The 24,148-nt window shown below is 39.9% G+C and overlaps 1 protein-coding gene across 3 annotated transcripts in view; it reads right to left on the bottom strand.

The window, feature by feature from the left end:
• Positions 1 to 24,148, bottom strand: part of LOC135463607 (oxysterol-binding protein-related protein 2-like) — a 75,092-nt gene that overhangs the window by 46,564 nt on the left and 4,380 nt on the right. The window contains exons 3-12 of one of the 3 annotated variants that reach the window (XM_064740939.1): positions 22,737 to 22,849; positions 21,056 to 21,141; positions 19,201 to 19,345; positions 16,519 to 16,631; positions 13,944 to 14,017; positions 10,543 to 10,606; positions 8,565 to 8,666; positions 6,737 to 6,865; positions 4,392 to 4,488; positions 2,471 to 2,577 (exon numbers count right to left, since the gene is read on the bottom strand). In XM_064740939.1, the coding sequence (XP_064597009.1) occupies positions 2,471 to 2,577; positions 4,392 to 4,488; positions 6,737 to 6,865; positions 8,565 to 8,666; positions 10,543 to 10,606; positions 13,944 to 14,017; positions 16,519 to 16,631; positions 19,201 to 19,345; positions 21,056 to 21,141; positions 22,737 to 22,824 (1,005 nt within the window). In that variant the 5' untranslated portion in view covers positions 22,825 to 22,849. Of the gene's footprint in view, positions 1 to 2,470; positions 2,578 to 4,391; positions 4,489 to 6,736; positions 6,866 to 8,564; positions 8,667 to 10,542; positions 10,607 to 13,943; positions 14,018 to 16,518; positions 16,632 to 19,200; positions 19,346 to 21,055; positions 21,142 to 21,876; positions 21,884 to 22,478; positions 22,510 to 22,736; positions 22,850 to 24,148 lie in introns of those variants that run through there. The other 2 variants (XM_064740940.1, XM_064740941.1) reach the window with 2 other exon arrangements.

Below are 24,148 nucleotides of genomic sequence, written 5' to 3'. Positions count from 1 at the left end.
TACCCGAAACATTACAACAAACTGTACTCAGCAATAATTTTATAGTTTTTGAACTTGAAAATTCACCTGTCTATCATTTACCAAATACTTTAAATGACCTACCATTTTGTCCACAAAAGTGCATTTTTAGAGGCAAATAAATGTCACTAAATATTATTTTGGTGCTGAAAATTTTCCAGTGAAATATCATCCCATGTTCCAAGCAAACCTCAAAATACTTTTCTAAAGTCAATACAACTCTCAGGATCAGGCCAAATGGGGAAGTTAGGCACGGATGAAATTTGTGGTCATTTAAGGTAGTTACAGAAACATACCTCTACTGTTCTACAACAAGAAGTCCAATGGGGTTATATGGCTTATGCGACAGTATTCTTAGTAAGATAATCTTATGTTAAGGCCCTTGTCAACGGACTTCAAACTGCATCTGATTAAAGCTGCCCCCAGCGGATGGATCCAGCACGTCCAATGTCCCCACCATCCCTTCTCATGACAACATTACTTTTCATTCCATTTCTTATGAAAGTAACTGTGACATCAGGACATCACAGAAAGACTGAACATTTCTAATCATTGTATTGGGACATCCAGTTGACCTATTTGCTACAATACTGCTTATGATTGGTCAATTGTGTGTGACATCACGACGTCACAGAAAGACTGAACATTTGTAATCATTGTATTGGGACATCCGGTTGACCTTTTTGCTACAATACTGCTTATGATTGGTCAATTGCATGTGACATCATGACATCACAGAAAGACTGAACATTGTAATCATTGTGTTGGGACATCCAGTTGACCTATTTGCTACAATACTGTTTATGATTGGTCAATTGCATGTGAAATCATGACGTCACAGAAAGACTGAACATTTGTAACCAATGAGTGGGACATCCAGTTGACCTATTTGCTACAATACTGTTTATGATTGGTCAATTGCATGTGAAATCATGACGTCACAGAAAGACTGAGCATTTGTAATCAATGTATGGGACATCCGGTTGATCTATTTGCAGCAATACTGCTTATGATTCATTGCGTGTTCTTGATTGACAGTTCGGAAAGGTCTATACAGAAATACTGTTCAAGGAGCCATCAAAAGAGTGGTTTATTCCATCCATCCACACCTAGTAAATCCAGGGAACAAAATCTTTAAAAAAGCTGAACTTTCTTCTACTAGCTAAGTCTAACTCCTAGCAGTAAAAAGACCAGTGTTCGCCGGTATTGTCAACGGAACCAAAACATCTCACATACGTCTACACACTGTCTCCAAAGTCAAAATTCTATATCCGAATGGTGGAAAATCATTTACTGGATGTAAACAAGAAAACCCATGTTCATATCTACATGTTGTATTGTCCTCAATACATCTGCCAGATTTCACAGATATCCTCAGAAAAGCTTTGGTTGTCATTAGGTTCCGTTTCCTTTAAGTCCAAATTCTATCTTTAAACGGCGGTAACTTGCAGAGCAAATTCACAGAATTGATCCAATGAACAACATGAACATAGTCTCTCCAGCAGGCTTGCCAAATTTCATAAAAGTCTGTTGAAAAATGTAGGAGCTGCGCTGATAAGAAAAAACGATAGACAGACAGATGTAGCTGATCGCTATATCCCACCCTGCTATTATATGCCACAGACATAAAAAAACAAAAAAAAAAACAAAAACAAAAACAGAAGAGTGGACAACCTATAGGACGAATTACAAAACCCAAAAGCTGATCAACTAACAAACATGCATGTCATGAAGCGTCAAGATGAATTTAGATAAAATTAGCTCGTTAGTTCCATGAAAAGGGCTTTAACATAATACTTCTATATCTCATATGACAAGATTAACCATAAAATAAAAATGACTATATGGTTGAGGCATCTGCTGTCTCTTCCATAAAGAATGGGGCTCTTCAGGATTTGAACCGTAAACCCTGTGCACACATGAAAATAATGCTAATCTGTGCAACCTCTTCTTGATAGGTAAAGGTAATAACGCAGCTGGAGAAAAATGGACTAAAATGGAGGATTTGAACCCCATACCCCATATACATGTACACATGTTAACGATGTTAATCTTACCTCTTCTTCACAGGTAAAGGTAATAAGACGGCTGGTTAGGGGTTGAACCCTAAACCATACATACACATGTTAATGATGTTAATGATGCTATCTTACCTCTTCTTGATGGGTAAAGGTACTAAGGCAGCTGGAGAGAGAGAGATGTTAATCTTACCTCTTCTTCACAGGTAAAGGTAATAAGACGGCTGGTTAGGGGTTGAACCCTAAACCATACATACACATGTTTATGATGCTATCTTACCTCTTCTTGATGGGTAAAGGTACTAAGGCAGCTGGAGAGAGAGAGATGTTAATCTTACCTCTTCTTCACAGGTCAAGGTAATAAGACGGCTGGTTAGGGGTTGAACCCTAAACCATACATACACATGTTAATAATGTTAATGATGCTATCTTACCTCTTCTTGATGGGTAAAGGTACTAAGGCAGTTGGAGAGAGAGTGACTGGTTTCTCGTGAGCACTGGAGAACAAGAAGCATCCTCTGGCTGATGGCCTGTAGATTAGCTGTGAACAGTGGAGTACAATTTATCATTACAGCGGCAGAACAATCTAGTAAAATCAAATTTAATAAGGCAGTACAATATATAAAGAATGCTGTAGAATATATGAATAATGCAGTACAATATATAAAGAATGCTGTAGAATATATGAATAATGCAGTACAATATATAAAGAATGCTGTAGAATATATGAATAATGCAGTACAATATATAAAGAATGCTGTAGAATATATGAATAATGCAGTACAATATATAAAGAATGCTGTAGAATATATGAATAATGCAGTACAATATATGAATAATGAGGGGCCTCCGTGGCTCAGTCGGTTAGCGCGCTAGCACAGCGTAATGACCCAAGAGTCTCTCACCAATGCAGTTGCTGTGAGTTCAAGTCCAGCTCATGCTGGCCGCTTGTGGGAATATCTGTCAGAAACCTGCACATGGTCGTGGGTTTCCCCCGGGCTCTGCCCAGTTTCCTTCCACCATAATGCTGGCCGCCATCGTATAAGTGAAATATTCTTGAGTACGGCGTAAAACACCAATCAAATAAATAAATAAATATATGAATAATGTAGTACAATATATAAAGAATGCAGATGAATATACGAATAAGGTAGTAACCTACATGTACATAACAAATGCTGTAGAATAGATGGTACATATGATGTATGGTACAATATATGAACAATAGAGTACAATACCTGCATAAGGTAGAACATCAACATTGCAGACAATATGTAATGTACAACAATACATCAACAATGTAGTACAATAAATGAATAAGGTAGTACAACATATGAATAAGGCAGTACAGCATATAAATAATGTAACACAATATATGAATAATGTACTTCAATATACATGTGTAAACAATGTAGTACAAATTATGAACAATGTGGTACAAAACTATATGAGAATAATGCAGCATAATATAAAAACAATGTAGTATGACATGTGGACAATGTAGTACAATCATGACTATATTTCTTAACACATCTGTATTCAAAACCTTTCACTTTGTATTTTAAATATGTTGGTCTTTCTTGGTCTTTCTTGTTCTTTCTTAGTGTAGCAGAAATTGGTGTTTTACGCCGTACTCAAGAATATTTCACTTATACGACGGCGGCCAGCATTATGGTGGGTGGAAACCAGGCAGAGCCCGGGGGAAACCCACGACCATCCGCAGGTTGCTGGCAGACCTTCTCACGTACGGCCGTCAGCATGAGCTGGACTTGAACTCACAGCGACCGCATTGGTGAGAGACTCCTGGGTCATTACGCTGCGCTAGCGCTTTAACCGACTGAGCCACGGAGGCCCCCGAAAGCCTGCAATAACGTGCATAAAAAGTTGTACAGATTGGAGTGTGATGTTGTGAAGTAAGATGCTCTGCAGTATGGTGCTGTGTGATGGTAAAAATGTTCTAAAGAATGGCGTTTCTTCCAGACAATATAAATATGTATGAAACCGAACAATTTTGATTACATGGCTATATGCTGAGAAAAACTGTCACACTTTAAAACCTTCACCAACTGCTGTTGTCATGGTAGTTCATAAGGGCTTATTTCGTTCATTGGAATTCACGAAAACAAGGCTTAGCTAACAAGACTCTCAAACCACAAAGCAGCACTACATTTGAATTCGATTCGTATAAGATCTGCTGGCCAACGAGAATCTGGATGGGTAGAAACAAACAAAACAAGTTTCCAAAACAAACAAACGTGTTTCCAAAACAAACAAAACACGTTTCCAAAACAAACAAACGTGTTTCCAAAACAAACAAAACAATTTTCCAAAACAAACAGAATTAGTTTATCCTACCTGGCTTTGACAACTGCTTTTCGTCATGAAAACTGTTGAAGAGGACAGCCATTTGAGCGACTTCCTTCTCAAGGACCTCATGATGAGCACGGGCCGTCTGAAAAATCACCAAAGTATAATTTTATAAGTCTACACAGAATAATGCCTTCAGAATATCCTTGATTAAACACCTTGCAAACATGCAAAAAGGTTGAAGAATTACAGTAATACATAATTTTTTCCTTAATAGAAGGCTGATTCCAAAGCAAACACACACACATATATGTATATGTATATATATAGTGCTGCCTCACTGGAATGCCATGCAGAAGACATCATGCAATCACAGGATACTGACATTGTGTTCACCAGTATTTGGCCTATGACCATACTCTGAGAACCAAGCAGAGACTTCAAATTTTTGTTTTAGGAATAGTTTGCGAGGTGATGCTGATCTGGGATAAGAAATTCAAATAATGTAACTCAAAGAACAAAGAACTTCCCAATAATCCCCTGTTGTTGTTACCAGCTGACCCTTGAAGGTGGAGAAAAGATAAAAATGACATAAAGTTCAGATGAAACACTGTGAAAAGTTATTCCCTAAATGTGGTCTTCAATATTTTTTCCAATTTTTCCCTAAGGAGAAAAAGTCACTTGAAAATAATTTTTGTATGGTGGACATTTGGGACCACCTTTTGGTATTTATAGTCTTTGTTTAATAATGTAATAAATGAGGATGTAACACAGGTTTAATAAATATTTTTGCACTAGAATTTGTTCTTTTCAGGTAACAAATGTATTAAACCTCAATTTGGATCATATTTTTATTTTTAATATGTTCATAAATATTGTCATAATTTAGGTTAAATGTTTCAATATAAACAACAAATTTACATTCAAATAAATTTATTAAACAAATAAATTTATTAAACAAGTATTACATCTTTATTTAGAAAATTATTATGCAAAAATGATAAATACCCGCCATACAATAATATTTTCATACACAGTTTTCTCTTGAAAAAAAAATCCAAAAAAATATTAAAGATCATATTTGCAAATAAGTCTTGAGGCTCTTTCATCTGATTTTGACATCATTTTTATGTTTTCTTCTCCTTTAAACAAGACTACTACCTAGAGAAGTTCATCGTGATATGCTAAGTATATATGATATATGCTAAGTATATATGATATACGTGCTAAGTATTCTGAGATTGTTTTCTACCAAAACAGCAGTCAAAAAAGGTGTGCTTAAATGCAAGGTCCACTCAGGTACAAACACCTTGCCTTAAAGTATACCTCCCCTATACCTCTGGTACACCTCAGGCATCCTATTTGTTATCTACCACGGTACTCCTGAATTGCGGTGTAATTGATGTGTTCTTAAGGTACTAATTTGCACATTTGGCAGTACCTCATACACACCTCGAGTACAAGTGAAGTATACCTCAGCTATACCTCAGATACACCTCAAATATGAAATATGCTACAACTCAAAGGTATTGAGGTGTATTACGTTAAACTAATTAGTGGAACACAAGGTTTCTAGAAATTAATCAAACTTCCCCCAAAAACCTCTTAAGTATCCTTAACACTGTGTGTATGTACAGGGCCCATGTACAGTGTGTATATACAGTATATATGTACAGTACAGCTCAGACTAAAATTCAAAAGCCAACCATCAACACCAATCTGAGATTTATTTATTTATTTACTGGTGTTTTACGCAGTTCTCAAGAATATTTCACTTATACGACGGCAGCCAGCATTATGGTGGGAAGAAGCTGGGCAGAGCCTGCAGGGAACCGTCCCACATATGGCCAGACAGGAAGCCAGCATGAGCTGGACTTGAACTCACAGCGCCCGCATTGGTGAGAGGCTCCTGGGTCATTACGCTGCGCTAGCGCACTAACCAAGGCCCCACCCACCTGCGACATCTGCATGCATTGTGTTTCACAACGTATTCAACCACTTTTCAGTCATATAACAGCGAGGAGTGATTAGATGTGTGATAGGGCGAGTTCAAGCCTCCAAAAGTGCTACTGCCACTAAAAGTATCATGCTGGAGACACCAGACATGGCACCCCACCCAATCAAGTTATACTGATACCTGGCCAACCAGTCCTGTTTCCTTGCTCTCACCTCAGAGCTGAGCACCAAGCAAGGCAGAAACAAGTATCATTTTTGACGTTTTTCCTAACAAATTGTGATATTGCTATATCTTTATGTCACTAGTACATAGAATACATGTAATGTAATGAGAGGCCTTAACACATGTATCAATTACAAAAACTGGTTTCAATTAATGTGTGTGATACCAATTGAAGGCTGAGTATTACCAATCAATCAAAAAAGACTCCGCCTACCTGCAGTGCATCAAACATGGAGCTGGCTGCTGGTTGGTCATCCTCCTTGTCATCATCAATGAAGTCTCCGCCTTGACAGGTGTAGTGTGTGCTGTATGCCACATGGTCCTGGAGAGCGTTCAGCAGTTTCTGTTAACACCAATGAGGAAATAATGGCTTTAGTGCTTTTTAGTGTATGTTTTATTTATTTAATGGCAATATAAAAACTTTTTTCAGGCATGTTTTTGTGTGACATAAAAATAAACGTACACTTTTTAGTGTATGTTTTATTTATTTCATTCATCAGCTTTCATCATAAGCTGATGAACGCTTATTTGATCAGCTTATATGATGCAGCTCACTTTTTATTAAGTGGAGGAAACCGTAGTGCTTGGAACAAACCACCGACCTATGTTCCTAATAAACACTGATATGCAAATCAGGCATACTGTTAGAAAGCAAGTATTCTCAATTAACATTAAACCTGTCTGTTAAAATGAAAAACAGGAAAAGGATGCAGGTATGTTTTTTGAATTGACACTTTTTTCTTAATTCATTAATTTAGGTTTTACCTGTTAATGTAATGATTATTTTTTGTGTGTTTTTCTCCAAATTTTAAAGCTGTTTCAGTCTTTCCTCTCTACAATATCTGACATGCATGTCACATGTATAATCAACTCCTACCCGCCTATAGTCTTACTCATTCTTTAGAGGTGCCCCAATTAAAGTCAGCTAAGACACTTCAATACCAAACGACATTTACTGACTATAATCATAGTCAGGACTGCTCTAAACAGTGTTATATAAATACATCAAATATATATCTTCTTATGACGTTTCACTGGTCCTTTAACCTCTGTCACACTTTCTCACCTGTCTGTTACTGTGAACCCTTAACCTCTGTCACACTTTCTCACCTGTCTGTTAATGTGAGCCCTTAACCTCTGTCACACTTTCTTACCTTTCTGTTAATGTGAACCCTTAACCTCCATGACACGTTCTCACCTGTCTGTTAATGTGAGCCCTTAACATTCGCCATACCTTCTCAGCTGTTGGTTAGTGCGGGCCCCTAACCTCTGCCACACCTTCTCACCTGTCTGTTAAAATGAGCCCTCAACCTATCACACCTTCTCACCTGTCTGCTGACAACAATCCTTAACCTCTGTTAGACCATCTCACTGGTCTGTTAACATCAACCCTTAACTTCTATCAGACCATCTCACCTGTCTGTTAACATGAAACCTTAACCTCCATCACACCTTCTCAACTATCTGTTAACATGAACCCTTAACCTCTGTTACACCTTCTCACCTGTCTGTTGACATGAACCCTTAACCTCTATTACACCTTCTCAACTATCTGTTAACATGAACCCTTAACCTCTGTTACACCTTCTCACCTGTCTGTTAACGTGAACCCTTAACCTCTGTAACACCTTACTCACCTGTCTGTTAACATGAACCCTTAGCCTCTGTTAGACCTTACTCACCTGCCTGTTAACATGAACCCTTAACCCCTGTCACACCTTACTCACCTGTCTGTTAACATGAACCCTTAGCCTCTATTACACCTTACTCACCTGTCTGTTAACATGAACCCTTAGCCTCTGTTACACCTTACTCACCTGTCTGTTAACATGAACCTTTAGCCTCTATTACACCTTACTCACCTGCCTTTTAACATGAACCCTTAGCCTCTGTTACACCTTACTCACCTGTCTGTTAACATGAACCCTTAGCCTCTGTTACACCTTACTCACCTGTCTGTTAACATGAACCCTTGACCCCTGTTACACCTTACTCACCTGTCTGTTAACATGAACCCTTAACCCCTGTCACACCCTACTCACCTGTCTGTTAACAGTACCCCCATTGACCACCTCCACTGCCAGCCTGTGTGTTGTCCCATCAGAAAACTCAATCTTAAACTCACTCTTTGACGATGCTTCAGGCTGTAAAAAAACAGCAATATCTTGTCGTAACTTTGCCACTTGAAACTTTTTTATTGTTCTCAGTTCATCACTAACCAATAACTTCCTTCAGCCTTTTACTGTTTTCCTCGCATGTTCAAATCCATCTGATTCCATTTTTATGCCAGGCATGTCAAAAGGTAACAGATGTAGGGTGGCGCTTCTTTAGGATTTCAAACAAATGCCCAATAATTCACTTGGTTTCCCAGTTATGTCTGTCATGAGGATAAACAGAATCCAAACTACTAACAATTTTCAAAACAATTAAAATGTTTTAATTAATATTCAGGTCTTTTTCTGACTCACTGATAGAAAAACAAAAACAGAAAGAAAATAAAATCTTTTTTTCTGATAACGAAAATGGTGGTTTTACTATTAAGATGATTAAAGTCCCTTGAGAGGCCCCCTTGGCCTAACGGTTGGCGTGCTAGAGCAGTACAATGACCCAGGAGCCTCTCACCTACATATACGCGGTTGCTGTCCAGCTCAAGCTGGTTTTGTCTTTGGTCGTATGTGGAAAGGTCTGCCAGCAACCTGCAGATGGTTGTGGGTTTCACCTGGGTTCTACCCAGTTTTCGACCGCCATTTTGCTGGCCACTGTTGTATAGGTGAAATATTCTTCAGTACAATGCAAAACACGCATCAAATAAATCTTATTTTCTCCATGTGTTTAGCACAAATATTACATTTTGCCACCACATGATTTTCACCTTCTTCGTTTGACATAAGTTTAAAAATTTGAAGCAATTTCTTTCTCCTGTAGGAAAAGGGTCTTTCGAGATCCCTTTACCACCCGATACTATCTTTAAAAATCCATTTGTATTAACAAGAGCCATTTCAGGTGCATCCTCACACAAATGGATTTGTGGACAGGCATCGTGTCTAACCCTACGGTGGTTCCACCCAAACTCTTGGTGGTTTTCTCCACCAATAAATTTGGCCATCATCTCATCACTGATTCTAGAGTACTGCACTGAATCCAAATCAAATACATAATCTAACCCTCTCAGGACGCTTTTTTCTTCAAAGTTTGCCAGAATCTATTTGGATCTGCATACAACTTCATTTCACCGGATTCTAATTTTAGATGTCAGTATCAACCATACTGGCCAATGCTAATGTGTTTTCAACAGCTTGGTACACAAATTATTTGTTTATGGTGGGTGGAAACCGGACAGAGCCCGGGGGAAACCAATGACCATCCCCAGATTGCTAACATACCAGCATGAGCTGGACTTGAACTCACAGCGACCGCATTGGTGCTTTGTAAACAGAAAATATATGTTTGACAATTTATATGTGCATGCACGTACGGCCCCAGATTGCTGGCAGACCTTCCCACGTACGACTGGAGAGGAAGCCAGCATGAGCTGGACTTGAACTCACAGCGACCGCATTGATGCTTTGGAAACAGAAAATATATGTTTGACAATTTATATGTACATGCACAGTGTACATGTATTGTATTCCTTGAGCGAAAAAAGCATATTACGTACTCAACAGTTTAGTCCGTAATACGATTTGAATCAAGTTTGATATTTAGGTTACACTTAACACCTTTATTCACCTTCTACATATATGCTGGAATATAAATGGACAGGCAACTATTCCATAGTCAGCAGTTGTAAAGGCTAGGTTGATCCTTTCGCTGGGCAATGTGCTCCTTTTCAGATATTCACTGGGGGAAAGCTCATTCTTCAATGAATTGAAGTCACTAAACCATGTGACAGCAAGCTCTACTTTAAAACTTCAAAAGTCTTCTTTTTTTCATGAAATAAAAACATAAACTGAAAAATCAGCCCTAGACCACATGTATTTTTTTTTTTTTTTTGGGCTAATTTTTTCATTGATTACTTACCGTTACTTTGGCCTGATCTAAATATTTCATCAATTTTCTTTTCACGCCCGTACTGGCATCTCCCCTTCAAAAGAGATGAATTATTTTGTAAATATGTACATGCCTACACTGTGTCCACGTAGTTTCACCTCAAAAAGCACATATTTGGAGACATATGAACATCAAAAAAAAAAAAAAAAAAAAAATTTCACCTGGTACTGAAGCTTAGGTGTCTCCAGTACAATATCATTCTACATTTCAAACAAACCTCAAAACATCTTTTCTAACGATAACTATGAGGAGGGGCTGAGAAGTTCTGAGGAGAATGAATAAATGAATGCTTGGGGTTTAACGTCATACTTAGCCATTTTTCAGTCATAAAACGATGAGGAATCATTAGGTGTATGGACATAAACCGTGTCTTCTTATGGCAGGGCGAGTCCATGTTGCAAAGTGCTGCCACCCCTGAAGTATCATGCCGAAGACATCAGACATGACACCAGACTCAGTCACATTATACTGACACTGGGTTGACCAATGCTGTTTCCTTTAGCTCTAACCTCTCAGTGTCGAGCGCCAAACGAGGCAGCAACAAGTACCATTTTTAAAGTCTTTGATATGACCCGACCTGGGTTTGATCCCGAGTCTCCCGACTTCGATGGCAGACCCTGTAACTATTAGTCCACAGAAGCAGTCGGTTTCTGGCATAGATATTTCAAAGATGATTTTGTCAAACGTGATGATGTTTCTTGTTCAACTACTCAAATAATGATCTGAATGGCTTGTCACTTCTGATAAAATATACTGATAACGAGGTGCTCAATTACATGTAGTAAACTACATAACGAGCATACAGGATGACTGAATTTGTGCACAAGGCCACAACTTTCAGAGTTTAAAGGACAGGTAAAAATATACTTATTTATTTATTTATTTATCTGATTGGTGTTTTACGCCGTACTCAAGAATATTTCACTTATACGACCGCGGCCAGCATTATGGTGGGAGGAAACTGAGCAGAGCCCGGGGGAAACCCATGACCATCCGCAGGTTGCTAGCAGACCTTCCCATGTACGGCTGGAGAGAAAGCCATCATGAGCTGGACTTGAACTCACAGCGACCGCTTAAAATATACTTATACATCTCTATAATTTAATTTTGCACATTGTAACCTAACATCTCCCACTACCCTGCCTCACCCACTCTTTGGAACAGTCGCTAGGGTGACAGTCATATTTGGACTTTGTCACTGAAGACCTATTTCTCTCTATTCTTTTCTTTTTGTTTGTGACGGCCTTGGGGAAGAACAGCTTTGTACAAATTGACTGAGTTAACTTCAATAAATAAAGATATTATTATTTTATATTTACATAAAAATCATTATATCAGCTTAATAATAATATGCCAGTCTGATGTCAGCCCACATGAAACATTTACCCACAGTTAGTGACTGAATCCTGTGTAAAGGTAGCGCAATGCTACGTGCACAGAGATATAACACAGCCCACATGAAACATTTACCCACAGTTAGTGACTGAATCCTGTGTAAAGGTAGCGCAATGCTACGTGCACAGAGATATAACAACACTACCAACCAATAACCAACGCTACTCTCATTCCTCAACCTTCTTCTCATATGAAAGATCAACTTTCAACGCAATTTATGCAGAGTTTTATTTTGATTTTGGAGACAAAACTACATTAGTTGGATTGGCCAATTACATGGCTTCACACAAAGTATAATTTTGTCAGTCTACACAGAGTAATGCCCTCAAAATATGCTTGTACAAACACTTTACAAATATGTGAAAACATTGACAAAGAAGTCACTACGTACATATACATGTTTTTTCTACATTTTCATGCCTCGAGATGACAAAGCGATCTTAGGCTTAAGTCAAAATTTCAGTCATTAAACTTGGTGTCCTCCCTTTCCATTATTTCAGCTGAAATTTGGTTCACACTAACTTTTCCAGGATTTATGCTGTCTATCAACATTTTGACCTTGTTACCTCAGAAATAACAATTTTAAAGAGATCTGAAATTTTGACTTAAGTCTATGTTTACTTTGTGATACCTGGGCCACATTTCTAAGCCATACACACCACTGAAAGATTAGTCATTCATTACCTCCACCATCAGTCAGTCAGTCAGTCTGTCTGTCTGTTTGTCTGACTGTCTGTCTGTCTGTCTGTCTGTCTGTCTGAAAAAGTTCTGGAAAGATCTGGACAAAATTTGATGCACTTTGCACTTGGGCATTGGGCCAATCTCTACCACTCCATTAAAATTTGGTGCTGATTCTGCCTTACATTGATACTTCTGGTGCCAAACACTCTGGTGACATACACCCTGGTGCCAAACACCCTGGTGCCAAACACTCTGGTGCCATACACCCTGGTGCCAAACACCCTGGTGCTAAACACTCTGGTGACATACACCCTGGTGCCAAACACCCTGGTGCCAAACACTATGGTGCCAAACACCCTGGTGCCAAACACCCTGGTGCCAAACACTCTGGTGCCAAACACCCTGGTGCCAAACACTCTGGTGCCAAACACCCTGGTGCCAAACACCCTGGTGCCAAACACTCTGGTGACATACACCCTGGTGCCAAACACTCTGGTGCCAAACACCCTGGTGCCAAACACCCTGGTGCTAAACACTCTGGTGACATACACCCTGGTGCCAAACACCCTGGTGCCAAACACTATGGTGCCAAACACCCTGGTGCCAGACACTTAAGTTTTTCTGATAAGTAATTAATCAAACTTCACAAAACAACACTTGAACAATCCATTCAGAATCAAGGAAGATGTGCCACATGAAAAATGTTAAAATATTTAAAAATATTTGAAATAAGTGAATACACAGACAACTCAAAACCTTCCCTCACTTGTCAGGGACAGAGAAATATCTTACCTATTCCTGCAAGATATACAGATATACCTTATCTATTCTTGAAGTACGGAATGTCTACAGGTATATGTTATCTATTTCTGTAGAATGACGCGACTGGAGGTTTACCTATTCCTGAAGTTTGACAATGCTGGAGGTATACTTTGTCTATTTCTAAAGTATGACAAGCCTGGAGGTATATTTTGCCTATTTCTGACGTATGGCAAGATTGGAAGTATACTTTAGCTATCAGAGAATTATGACTAGACTCGAGGTATACTTTTCTATATCTGAAGTATGACAAGCTTACATGTATACCTTATCTATTCCTTAAGTATGACAAGACTGGCAGTATACTATATCTATTTCTGAGTATGACAAGAGGTATGACAAGCCTGGAGGTATACTTTACCTTTTCCTGAAGTCCGACAAGACTGGAGTTATACTTTACCTATTCCTAAAGTATCACAAGACTGGAGGTATACTAACCTATTCCTAAAGTATCACAAGACTGGAGGTATACTAACCTATTTCTGAAGTATGATAAGACGCCTCTTTCCAACACTACCCAGAAAACACGGTAACCCATCAGTTTGGACTTCTGGAACAGAAAAGTACAATTTGATGACACCAAGATTATTACACACAGGTTCCAAATTGTATTTTAAATAAAAAGACAGTATGACAGGTGGAGCTTTACTAATTAAGAGTGCAGTAATAAAAAAAAAAAGAAAAAGAGGTTGTTTTGGAAAATCATACATTAAAAGGTGTTACTAATCCAGTTTATAAAGGCAGCCCTAAAGAGCTCAAATTGTGAAGGGGCCTTCGTGGCCGATATGGTTAGCTTGCCAGTATGAAGCCAATCTACACGGGGTGCAGGTATTGGTGTGGGCTCACTTGCACAATACTACACTGGGTGCAGGTATTGGGGCGAGCCCACTTGTACAATACTACACTGGGTGCAGGTATTGGGGTGAGCCCACTTGCACAATACTACACTGGGTGCAGGTATTGGTGTGGGCCCACTTGCACAATACTACACTGGGTGCAGGTATTGGGGTGAGCCCACTTGCACAATACTACACTGGGTGCAGGTATTGGGGTGAGCCCACTTGCACAATACTACACTGGGTGCAGGTATTGGGGTGAGCCCACTTGCACAATACTACACTGGGTGCAGGTATTGGTGTGGGCCCACTTGCACAATACTACACTGGGTGCAGGTATTGGGGTGAGCCCACTTGCACAATACTACACTGGGTGCAGGTATTGGGGTGAGCCCACTTGCACAATACTACACTGGGTGCAGGTATTGGTGTGGGCCCACTTGCACAATACTACACTGGGTGCAGGTATTGGGGTGAGCCCACTTGCACAATACTACACTGGGTGCAGGTATTGGGGTGAGCCCACTTGCACAATACTACACTGGGTGCAGGTATTGGGGTGAGCCCACTTGCACAATACTACACTGGGTGCAGGTATTGGTGTGGGCCCACTTGCACAATACTACACTGGGTGCAGGTATTGGTGTGGGCTCACTTGCACAATACTACACTGGGTGCAGGTATTGGGGTGAGCCCACTTGCACAATACTACACTGGGTGCAGGTATTGGTGTGGGCTCACTTGCACAATACTACACTGGGTGCAGATATTGGGGTGAGCCCACTTGCACAATACTACATTGGGTGCAGGTATTGGTGTGGGCTTACTTGCACAATACTACACTGAGTGCAGGTATTGGGGTGAGCCAACCTGCACAACACTACACTGGGTGCAGATATTGGTGTGGGCCCATTTGCACAATACTACACTGGGTGCAGATATTGGTGTGGGCCCACTTGCACAATACTACACTGGGTGCAGGTATTGGGGCAAGCCCACTTGCACAATACTACACTTGGTGTGGGCTCACTTGCACAATACTACACTGGGTGCAGTTATTGGTGTGGGCCCACTTGCACAATACTACACTGGGTGCAGGTATTGGTATGGGCCCACTTGCACAATACTACACGGGGTGCAGGAATTGGTGTGGGCCCACTTGCACAATACTACACAGGGTGCAGGTATTGGTGTGGGCCCACTTGCACAATACTACACCGAGTGCAGGTATTGGTGTGGGCCCACTTGCACAATACTACACTGGGTGCAGGTATGGGCCCATTTGCACAATAAGTTCGAACCTACTATAGATAGTAAAATAAGTCAGGCTGCTTGCACAAAGGAATTGTAAAGAGATTGTAGGCCAAATTTAACTAGTACATAAAGGTGGTATGTATAAACTGAAAATGTACCAGTCAATAACATCATTTTCAAAAGAGTTATACATCATAACGATTCATACTGTAGTCTAAAATAATCTCTGGTACCTGAAGGCCATGAATGACATGACTTAAAGGAGAAGAAAATTTAAATATCAATCAAATACCATTGAAAAGAGTATGCATTTTCTTGCAGGTGCATGCCATAAAAAAATTCTAATATGTACCTGAAGTTGATAAATTATAAAATCAGCGCCAAAATCTGCTGTGGGCGACTTCATTTTGCCTAAGAACTAGTCCTGAAGTCTTCTGTGTTAGGAGGAGAATTGCCGTCGGAAACTGCTGAAGTGCAGTCTGTACATTTCCGGTAGAACTCTTCTTTCCAGAAGGTAGCGATCAGTACAGTTCGTTCTCCACTTGACGATCGGGAAACCAGAATGTTGGACGTAGGTTCCGAGTTCACACAAACAAGCTGGCAGTATTAATGACTTTCATTGGCTGAGAGACAATGCACCCCCAGCATAAATTTCAGGGTGTTAAAGATGGAGGATGCGATGGACTCAGCGATTTATGCCCGCTTTGCCGTTTTCAGGCTTTACGTGTAAGGCGGGAAAAATCACACAATTATGCAGCAGGCACCACCAGATACAAAAAAAATGTACTCTTGTCAGCCTAAAGAGTAATTTTTTAAAATTTTCTTCTCCTTTAACTCTACCTTTCACAGGTACATGTAGATGTCAATATATCAATTATGATCGCCTCAAAAGAATCTTTTTAACGAAAACAACCTTAATCTTCATTTAGACATTGCACGTTAATTACACATGTTAAATTACCTTAGCTACAGGCCCCTCCCATCTCTGAGGTAAGGTCTGATGATCTTTCTGAGGTCGCACGCCCAGTAGCTGTTTCATGTGAACACTGCGTGCTAAACTGTTTGCTCTCTGGCCTGTTTTAATGAAACAATTTCTAAAAATTAGCATACATGTATAAACACATAAGCACACCCTTTAAGCCCATTAGCACAATGTATAACCCCATTAGCACAACACATAAACCCATTAGCAGAAGGTATAAACCATGAACTTATAACTCCGCATTATATGCGGACCAACTTTAATAATTAAGCACCATTCCAAAGGCTAATTCATACTGATTCCAAATATCAATTTTGTGATTTTTGGGGGAGATTTTTTTTTTTTTTGCAGTGAACGGTTGAATACAGAACAAACCCGGTTTCCCCCACCCATAAAACTGACCACTTACATAGATGGGAGAATTCTTGAGGGTGGTGTTATAGACCAGTCAAATTAAAAAAAATCAATCCCGTGTGTGTGCATCGTTACATGAGAAAACTGACAGCCAAGAAAAGACAACACTAGTCAAAATGTATATATGCATGGGTAAATTATCCCATATAAATATTAGTAAGTGTACAGTAATAATTTTGTGATGTGGCACAGCCAAGATAACACAACATGGAGAAAAATGTTCTCAATTTCACAAAATCAGGCGTAAACTGTTTTGATCACTCAAACACCGAGCAGTCCCTGTTTACGTCACGCAAACACTGTTTTGCTGAATTCCACATTACAAGCTGATTTATCCAGAGTCATCAACCACATTAGAACAAAATGGCTGTGGCCGTTTAATCCAGAGTTATCAAGCACATTAGAACAAAATGGCTGTGGCCGTTTTATCCAGAGTTACCAAGCACATTAGAACAAAATGGCTGTGGCCGTTTAATCCAGAGTTATCAAGCACATTAGAACAAAATGGCTGTGGCCGTTTAATCCAGAGTTATCAAGCACATTAGAACAAAATGGCTGTGGCCGTTTTATCCAGAGGTACCAAGCACATTAGAACAAAATGGCTGTGGCCGTTTAATCCAGAGTTATCAAGCACATTAGAACAAAATGGCTGTGGCCGTTTTATCCAGAGTTATCAAGCACATTAGAACAAAATGGCTGTGGCCGTTTAGTCCAGAGTTATCAAGCCCTGGTTCTGAGGGTGGCTTACATATACTGATACACGGGGACTGCTGGCCACCCTTACAATATAGCCTTACCCCAGAATACAGAGTATATGATTTGGTGGCCCGAGACCTGGTTCTGAGGGTGGCTTACATATACTGATACACAGGGCCTGATGGCCACCCTTACAATATACGCCTTACCCCATACTACAGAGTATATGATGTGATGGCCCGAGACCTGGTTCTGAGGGTGGCTTACATATACTGATACACGGGGACTGCTGGCCACCCTTACAATATACGCCTTACCCCATACTACAGAGTATATGATGTGGTAGCCCGAGACCTGGTTCTGAGGGTGGCTTACATATACTGATACACGGGGACTGCTGGCCACCCTTACAATATACGCCTTACCCCAGACTACAGAGTATATGATTTGGCAGCCCAAGACCTAGTTCTGAGGGTGGCTTACATATACTGATACAAGGGGACTGCTGGCCACCCTTACAATATAGCCTTACCCCATGCTACAGAGTATATGATGTGGTAGCCCGAGACCTGGTCCTGAGGGTGGCTTACATATACTGATACACAGGGACTGCTGGCCACCCTTACAATATACGCCTAACTCCATGCTGAAAGATCACAGCCGAGATCCTTGGCTAATGATGTGGAGCAACAAATAAAACTATAAAGACAAGTTTGTCAGCATACATCTTAAAAAAGGGCATAAAAAAGGCTTTAAACTAGTTTTCGTAAAATCACAGTCACTGTGGTCATTGCAGAAATTATTTATTTATTTATTTATTTGATTGGTGTTTTATGCTGTACTCCAGAATATTTCACTTAAACAACGGCGACCAGCATTATGGTGGGTGAAAATTGGGCTGGGGAAACCCACGACCATCCACAGGTTGCTGGCAGACCTTCCCGTGTACTTCCGGAAATTAAGTAGCCTGCTGTGGCGAGGACAACGGTGATAGCTGTCAAAGCATCTCTGTTTGCGAGAGAGCCCAAAATGGGGTCATTTTCACCAATGAAGTCATTTCCAAATATTTCCTATCAATGACGGAAAATAAGAAATATGTAATATACCTCAAAAATGAAATTTTTTTTTCACATTTTTTTTCATATAACTTTCATTATTTTCCTTACAAGCATAGTCTTCGTTTTATAGTACCTTTTCATGTATCCTTTACATCACTGAATTTGTATGCCCACAGAGGAGTCAGCCTCTGTCTCCCTGTTTTAATAAACATGCAATCACACAGCACAAAAAGCAAAGGGAGGTAACTTAGAACAAATGCAGGTGACTGTGAGATATTAGTGCAAGATCACTCGCTATTGCCTTGTGAATATGGGATATTATTTTACGAGTGTGACGCCATGTTGCTTGAGCACATTATCTTTGTACGTCATGTTGTGCGGAATATCATGAGACCCTGTAATAACCAATGTAAAACAAGAATCACTCTAGGAGACACTATAAAGTTTGTTGACTTTTCCTTTAAATCAGATAAGCGAGAATGTAAAACCAGACCTTTGATGTTTTTAATAGAGGTGTCAATGCCGTGCTGCAGGAGGAATATAGCCACGTCTTTTCTGTCTCTCTGAGCCGCAATATGCAAAGCAGTGTTTCCAAAAATATCTGTACAGTTTTTATTGGGCGGGACAGACCGTGACATCTGAAAAAAAAAAAAAACAGGTACAATCATGAGTGGACTGAGAAAATCTAGAACAAGTTATTTAATTACAGGTAGCTGCTTGACTAATGAATTTACAATGTAATGAAGTGCTATTTCTACATGTTATTCTTCAACCTATTCAATCGCCTCTGAAACCAATATTTTGAAACATTCTGAGAGAACTATAGGGTGTGGTGAAATAATTTGCACAGTTTTATGAAGCTTGGATCTTAAATGACAGAGACAAATAATTTTTAGCATCATTTTCACAATAATTGTATGCATAAATTCCGCTGGGAAAAGTGCTTTGGTGGTGAAAGTTGAAGATTTACAGTATGGTTGTATGTATGTCCATTCATTGTAGTTTTGTGTAAAGTTATTCAATTTAACATTAGCAATATCAACCAAAAAGAGAAATAAGACGAAAGCAAAAGAATTCAAGAGATAATAAAAAGAGACGCAAGACATTTCAAGACATAACATAAGAAGAAAAAGACACAAGATGTAATAAAACAAGCCATTGGACTCATTTACTGATTTAGTTATTTATTTGATTGGTGTTTCACGCTGCACTCCAGAATTTTTAACTTATACGACAACAACCAGCATTATGGGAGGAAACCGGAGAGAACCTGGGGAAAACCCACAACCAACCGCAGGTTGCTGCCAGACCAAGTCATAACATGACAGGACCCAATAAGGGAAATCAGCATTTCAGGGGTCTCACGAGTTCATGAAAATATGGGTGAGACAAAGATTAGGCTCTCCCAAACTAGCATAGATAATAGTCGTGACTTTATGCTAGTTGCTAGATTGAATATATATCTGTCTGTCGACTCGACAATGCTGCTGACACCTATTATAAAATCACAACTTTTAACCGCTGTAGTTTGCGAAAGCCCTCGCCCTGTCTCGCCTAAATCTGCTTGAGACCCCTGAAATGCAGACTGGGCTGATAAGACAAGGTTTCATTAGCCTTAAAGTTAAAACGTAAGAGGGCAAATCAATAATTAAACACACAAGAAGATATAACTATAAGAAAGGTATAAAAATACAAGGTTTACCAAGAAGAAGACATAACAAGATATAATAACAAGAGAAAACATAATAAGACAAGAAATAACAAGACATAATAAGACAAGAAATCACAGGACAAGACATAACAAGAATAGACATAACAAGAGAAGAATTAACAAGAAAGATGTGGCAAGACCAGACATAACAAGACAAGAAATAATAAGGCTAGATAAAACAAGAAGAAACATAGCAAGAGAAGAAATAACAAGGTATAACAAGACAAGGTGTAACAAAACCTTGACAAAATAAGACAAGAAATCACTAGACAAGACATAAAAAGAATAGACATAACAAGACAAGATGTAACAAAACCAAAACAAAACAAGACAAGAAATAACAAGACCAGACATAAGAAGAACAGACATAACAAGACAAGATGTAACAAGACCAAACATAACAAGAAGAAACAGAGCAAGGGAAGAAATAACAAGGTATAACAAGACAAGATGTAACAAAACCAAGACAAAATAAGACAAGAAATAACAAGGCAAGATATAACAAGACATAACAAGACAAGACAAGACATTACATAAGATCAAAGAAGCCAGCACAGTGACAAATCAAACCAACACAGAGATCCCCACCTCTCCCCCACCCCATGATCCCACCCCTAACAACCCCACAAGTACATACCAGTTCAGTCATGGTGCTGATATCCCCATACCTGGCAGCTGTCAGGAATTTATCTTCCACTAATTTCAAGTCTGAAGAAACAGCAGCTGTGTAGAAAAATGAAACCACATCATTTTTATCATCAAAGAAAACCTGATGCAATTTTGTGTGTGTAGCAATTGATCATTCTAGTATGTTCTTTGTATTTATTTATTTATTTATCTGATTGGTGTTTTACGCCATACTCAAGAATATTTCACTTATACGACGACAACCAGCATCATGATGGGATGAAACCGGGCAGGTTTTCTTATCTATAGTATCTGTCATAAAGTGCATGCTTGCGGTTTAAGGTAATTAACAATTTTTCAGCCATATAACGATCAGGAGTCATTAGGTGTGTGTACTTATTTTGTGTCTTCTTATTGCAGGGAGGGGTGGGGGGTGAGGGGGCTCAATGCAGTCGCTGTGAGTACTGGAAGGGGCCTCCGTGGCTCAGTCAGTTAGCGCAGCGTAATGACCCAGGAGCCTCTCACTAATGCGGTCGCTATGAGTGCAAGTCCAGCTAATGCTGGCTTCCTCTCCAGCCGTACGTGGGAAGGTCTGTCAGCAACCTGCGGATGGTTGTAGGTTTACCCCGGATTCTGCCCAGTTTCCTCCCACCATAATGCTGGCTGCCTTCGTATAAGCGAAATCAAATAAATAAATCTTATTGCAAGGTGAGTTCATGCTGCCATGGTGCTGCCAAGCCTGAAGTATCATGAATCTTGGCCAGTTTTTTAGGGTGGGTGGGGGGTGAGGAGATACAACCCTCAATGTAAAGTGACAAGAGATCTTCAAACCTTTGATCATGTTACAGACCTCTGCTGTTTTGGCCAGGGTTTGAGAGGTATGGCCAGTGTAAAGTGATAAAAGATCTTGTCACCTCTGATCATGTTACAGACTTCTGCTGTTATTGGCCAGGGTTTGGGAGGTATGGCCCTCAGTGCAAAGTGACAAAAGCTCTTCTCACCTCTGATCATGTTACAGACTTCTGCTGTTATTGGCCAGGGTTTGGGAGGTATGGCCCTCAGTGTAAAGTGACAAAAGATCTTCTCACCTTTGATCATGCTACAGATCTCTGCTGTCTTGGCCAGAGTTTGGAGGGAATGGCCCTCAGTGTAAAGTGACAAAAGATCTTCTCACCTTTGATCATGATACAGATCTCTGCTGTCTTGGCCAGGGTTTGGGAGGTATGGCCCTCAGTGTAAAGTGACAAAAGATCTTCTCACCTCTCATCATGTTACAGACTTCTGCTGTTATTGGCCAGGGTTTGGGAGGTATGGCCCTCAGTGTAAAGTGACAAAAGATCTTCTCACCTTTGATCATGCTACAGATCTCTGCTGTCTTGGCCAGAGTTTGGAGGGAATGGCCCTCAGTGTAAAGTGACAAAAGATCTTCTCACCTTTGATCATGTTACAGATCTCTGCTGTCTTGGCCAGAGTTTGGAGGGAATGGCCCTCAGTGTAAAGTGACAAAAGATCTTCTCACCTTTGATCATGCTACAGATCTCTGCTGTCTTGGCCAGAGTTTGGAGGGAATGGCCCTCAGTGTAAAGTGACAAAAGATCTTCTCCCCTTTGATCATGCTACAGATCTCTGCTGTCTTGGCCAGAGTTTGGAGGGAATGGCCCTCAGTGTAAAGTGACAAAAGATCTTCTCACCTTTGATCATGTTACAGATCTCTGCTGTCTTGGCCAGGGTTTTTCGAGGTATGGCCTTCAGAATTAACAAGGTGTACATCTGCCCCATGCCTCAACAAACAGAGAACAACCTCCTGTCAAAACAAAATTAGGGATCTGTTGAACAAAAAGCATCTGGTAAAATTCCAACAGGGCTGATCAGAAAAGCAAGGCATCACAATTTACAGACTGTCCAAATTTAGGTGGTTTATTTCTGGCCATACATAAGCTACAATGAAAGTACACAAAATGACATGGCTTCACAGTGACTGGCACTTGTTGACACTGTTCAATGCGCCTTTGCTGTGGACTCTTGCCAAAAAAAAAAAAAAAAAAACGAACAAAAATGGCTGGCAGATCTCATTCCGCTGCTATGATAACCAAAGTGCGTTCTTCAACGCTAAAGGTACGTTTGGTCTTGGAATTAAAATCTCAAGTACAATGGGTTCATTCACGACCGCCTTGTCCACTTAATGATGTCCTAACTGTGTTGACTTTTTCGGGCCGAACATGATGAAGTCTCGGGACAACATTTTGATTATGGGAATGCCAAGTGAATATACAGACTTGCATGGATATTGACTTAACATTATTGTAAACTTATTGAGTCGTGTTTGAATTTGTTTGAGACCTGTTGCCAAGAAAAACTGTCAATTCACCGACAGGTAGACATGCATTATTTCTACACCTGGAGTCACACATCTGATAGGACAGTGCCACACATCTGATAAGACAGAGTCACAGAGTTGATAGGACAGAGTCACACAGTGACCAGACAGAGTCAAACAGTGACAAGACAGATTCAGGCAGTCGATGAGACTGAGTCACACATCTGATGAGACAGTGTCAGTTAACTGATAAGACAGAGTCAAACAGTGACAAGACAGATGAGACTGAGTCACACATCTGATGAGACAGTGCCAGGTAACTGATAAGACAGAGTCACACAGTTGACAAGACAGATCTGGACAGTTAATAAAAGACAAATTCAGACATTTGGCAAGACAGCATCCGATATTTGATGAGAGTCACAGCTGAGAAAAGTCAGACGGTTTATAAGACAGAGACAGACATCTGATAAGAAAGAATCAAACAATTAATACAAAAGCCTGAATCAGGCACACTTGACCATTGATCAGACACGGTTTTTTTCAGTGAATTTTGCCGGAATACAAACGAATTCTTATTCAGATTCCAGTACATTCAAATTACTATTTAATTCCTTTTCTCAAGACAAGTAAGTAATAAAACGTAAGCTGCATTAGACATAAATACTATACCTTCTCAATAATTACAGACACTCGCTAACTGAGACACACTGAGAGTAAGTGGTTAGATCAGAAGGGTCACCCAAGAGGCGGTCACTGCGGGTAGTATCAGCACGTCAGCTGGAG

Source organism: Liolophura sinensis, chromosome 3 (assembly GCF_032854445.1).
Source record: "Liolophura sinensis isolate JHLJ2023 chromosome 3, CUHK_Ljap_v2, whole genome shotgun sequence".
In the NCBI taxonomy this organism is placed as follows: domain Eukaryota; kingdom Metazoa; phylum Mollusca; class Polyplacophora; order Chitonida; family Chitonidae; genus Liolophura; species Liolophura sinensis.
This window is presented reverse-complemented; position numbering and strand designations above follow the sequence as displayed.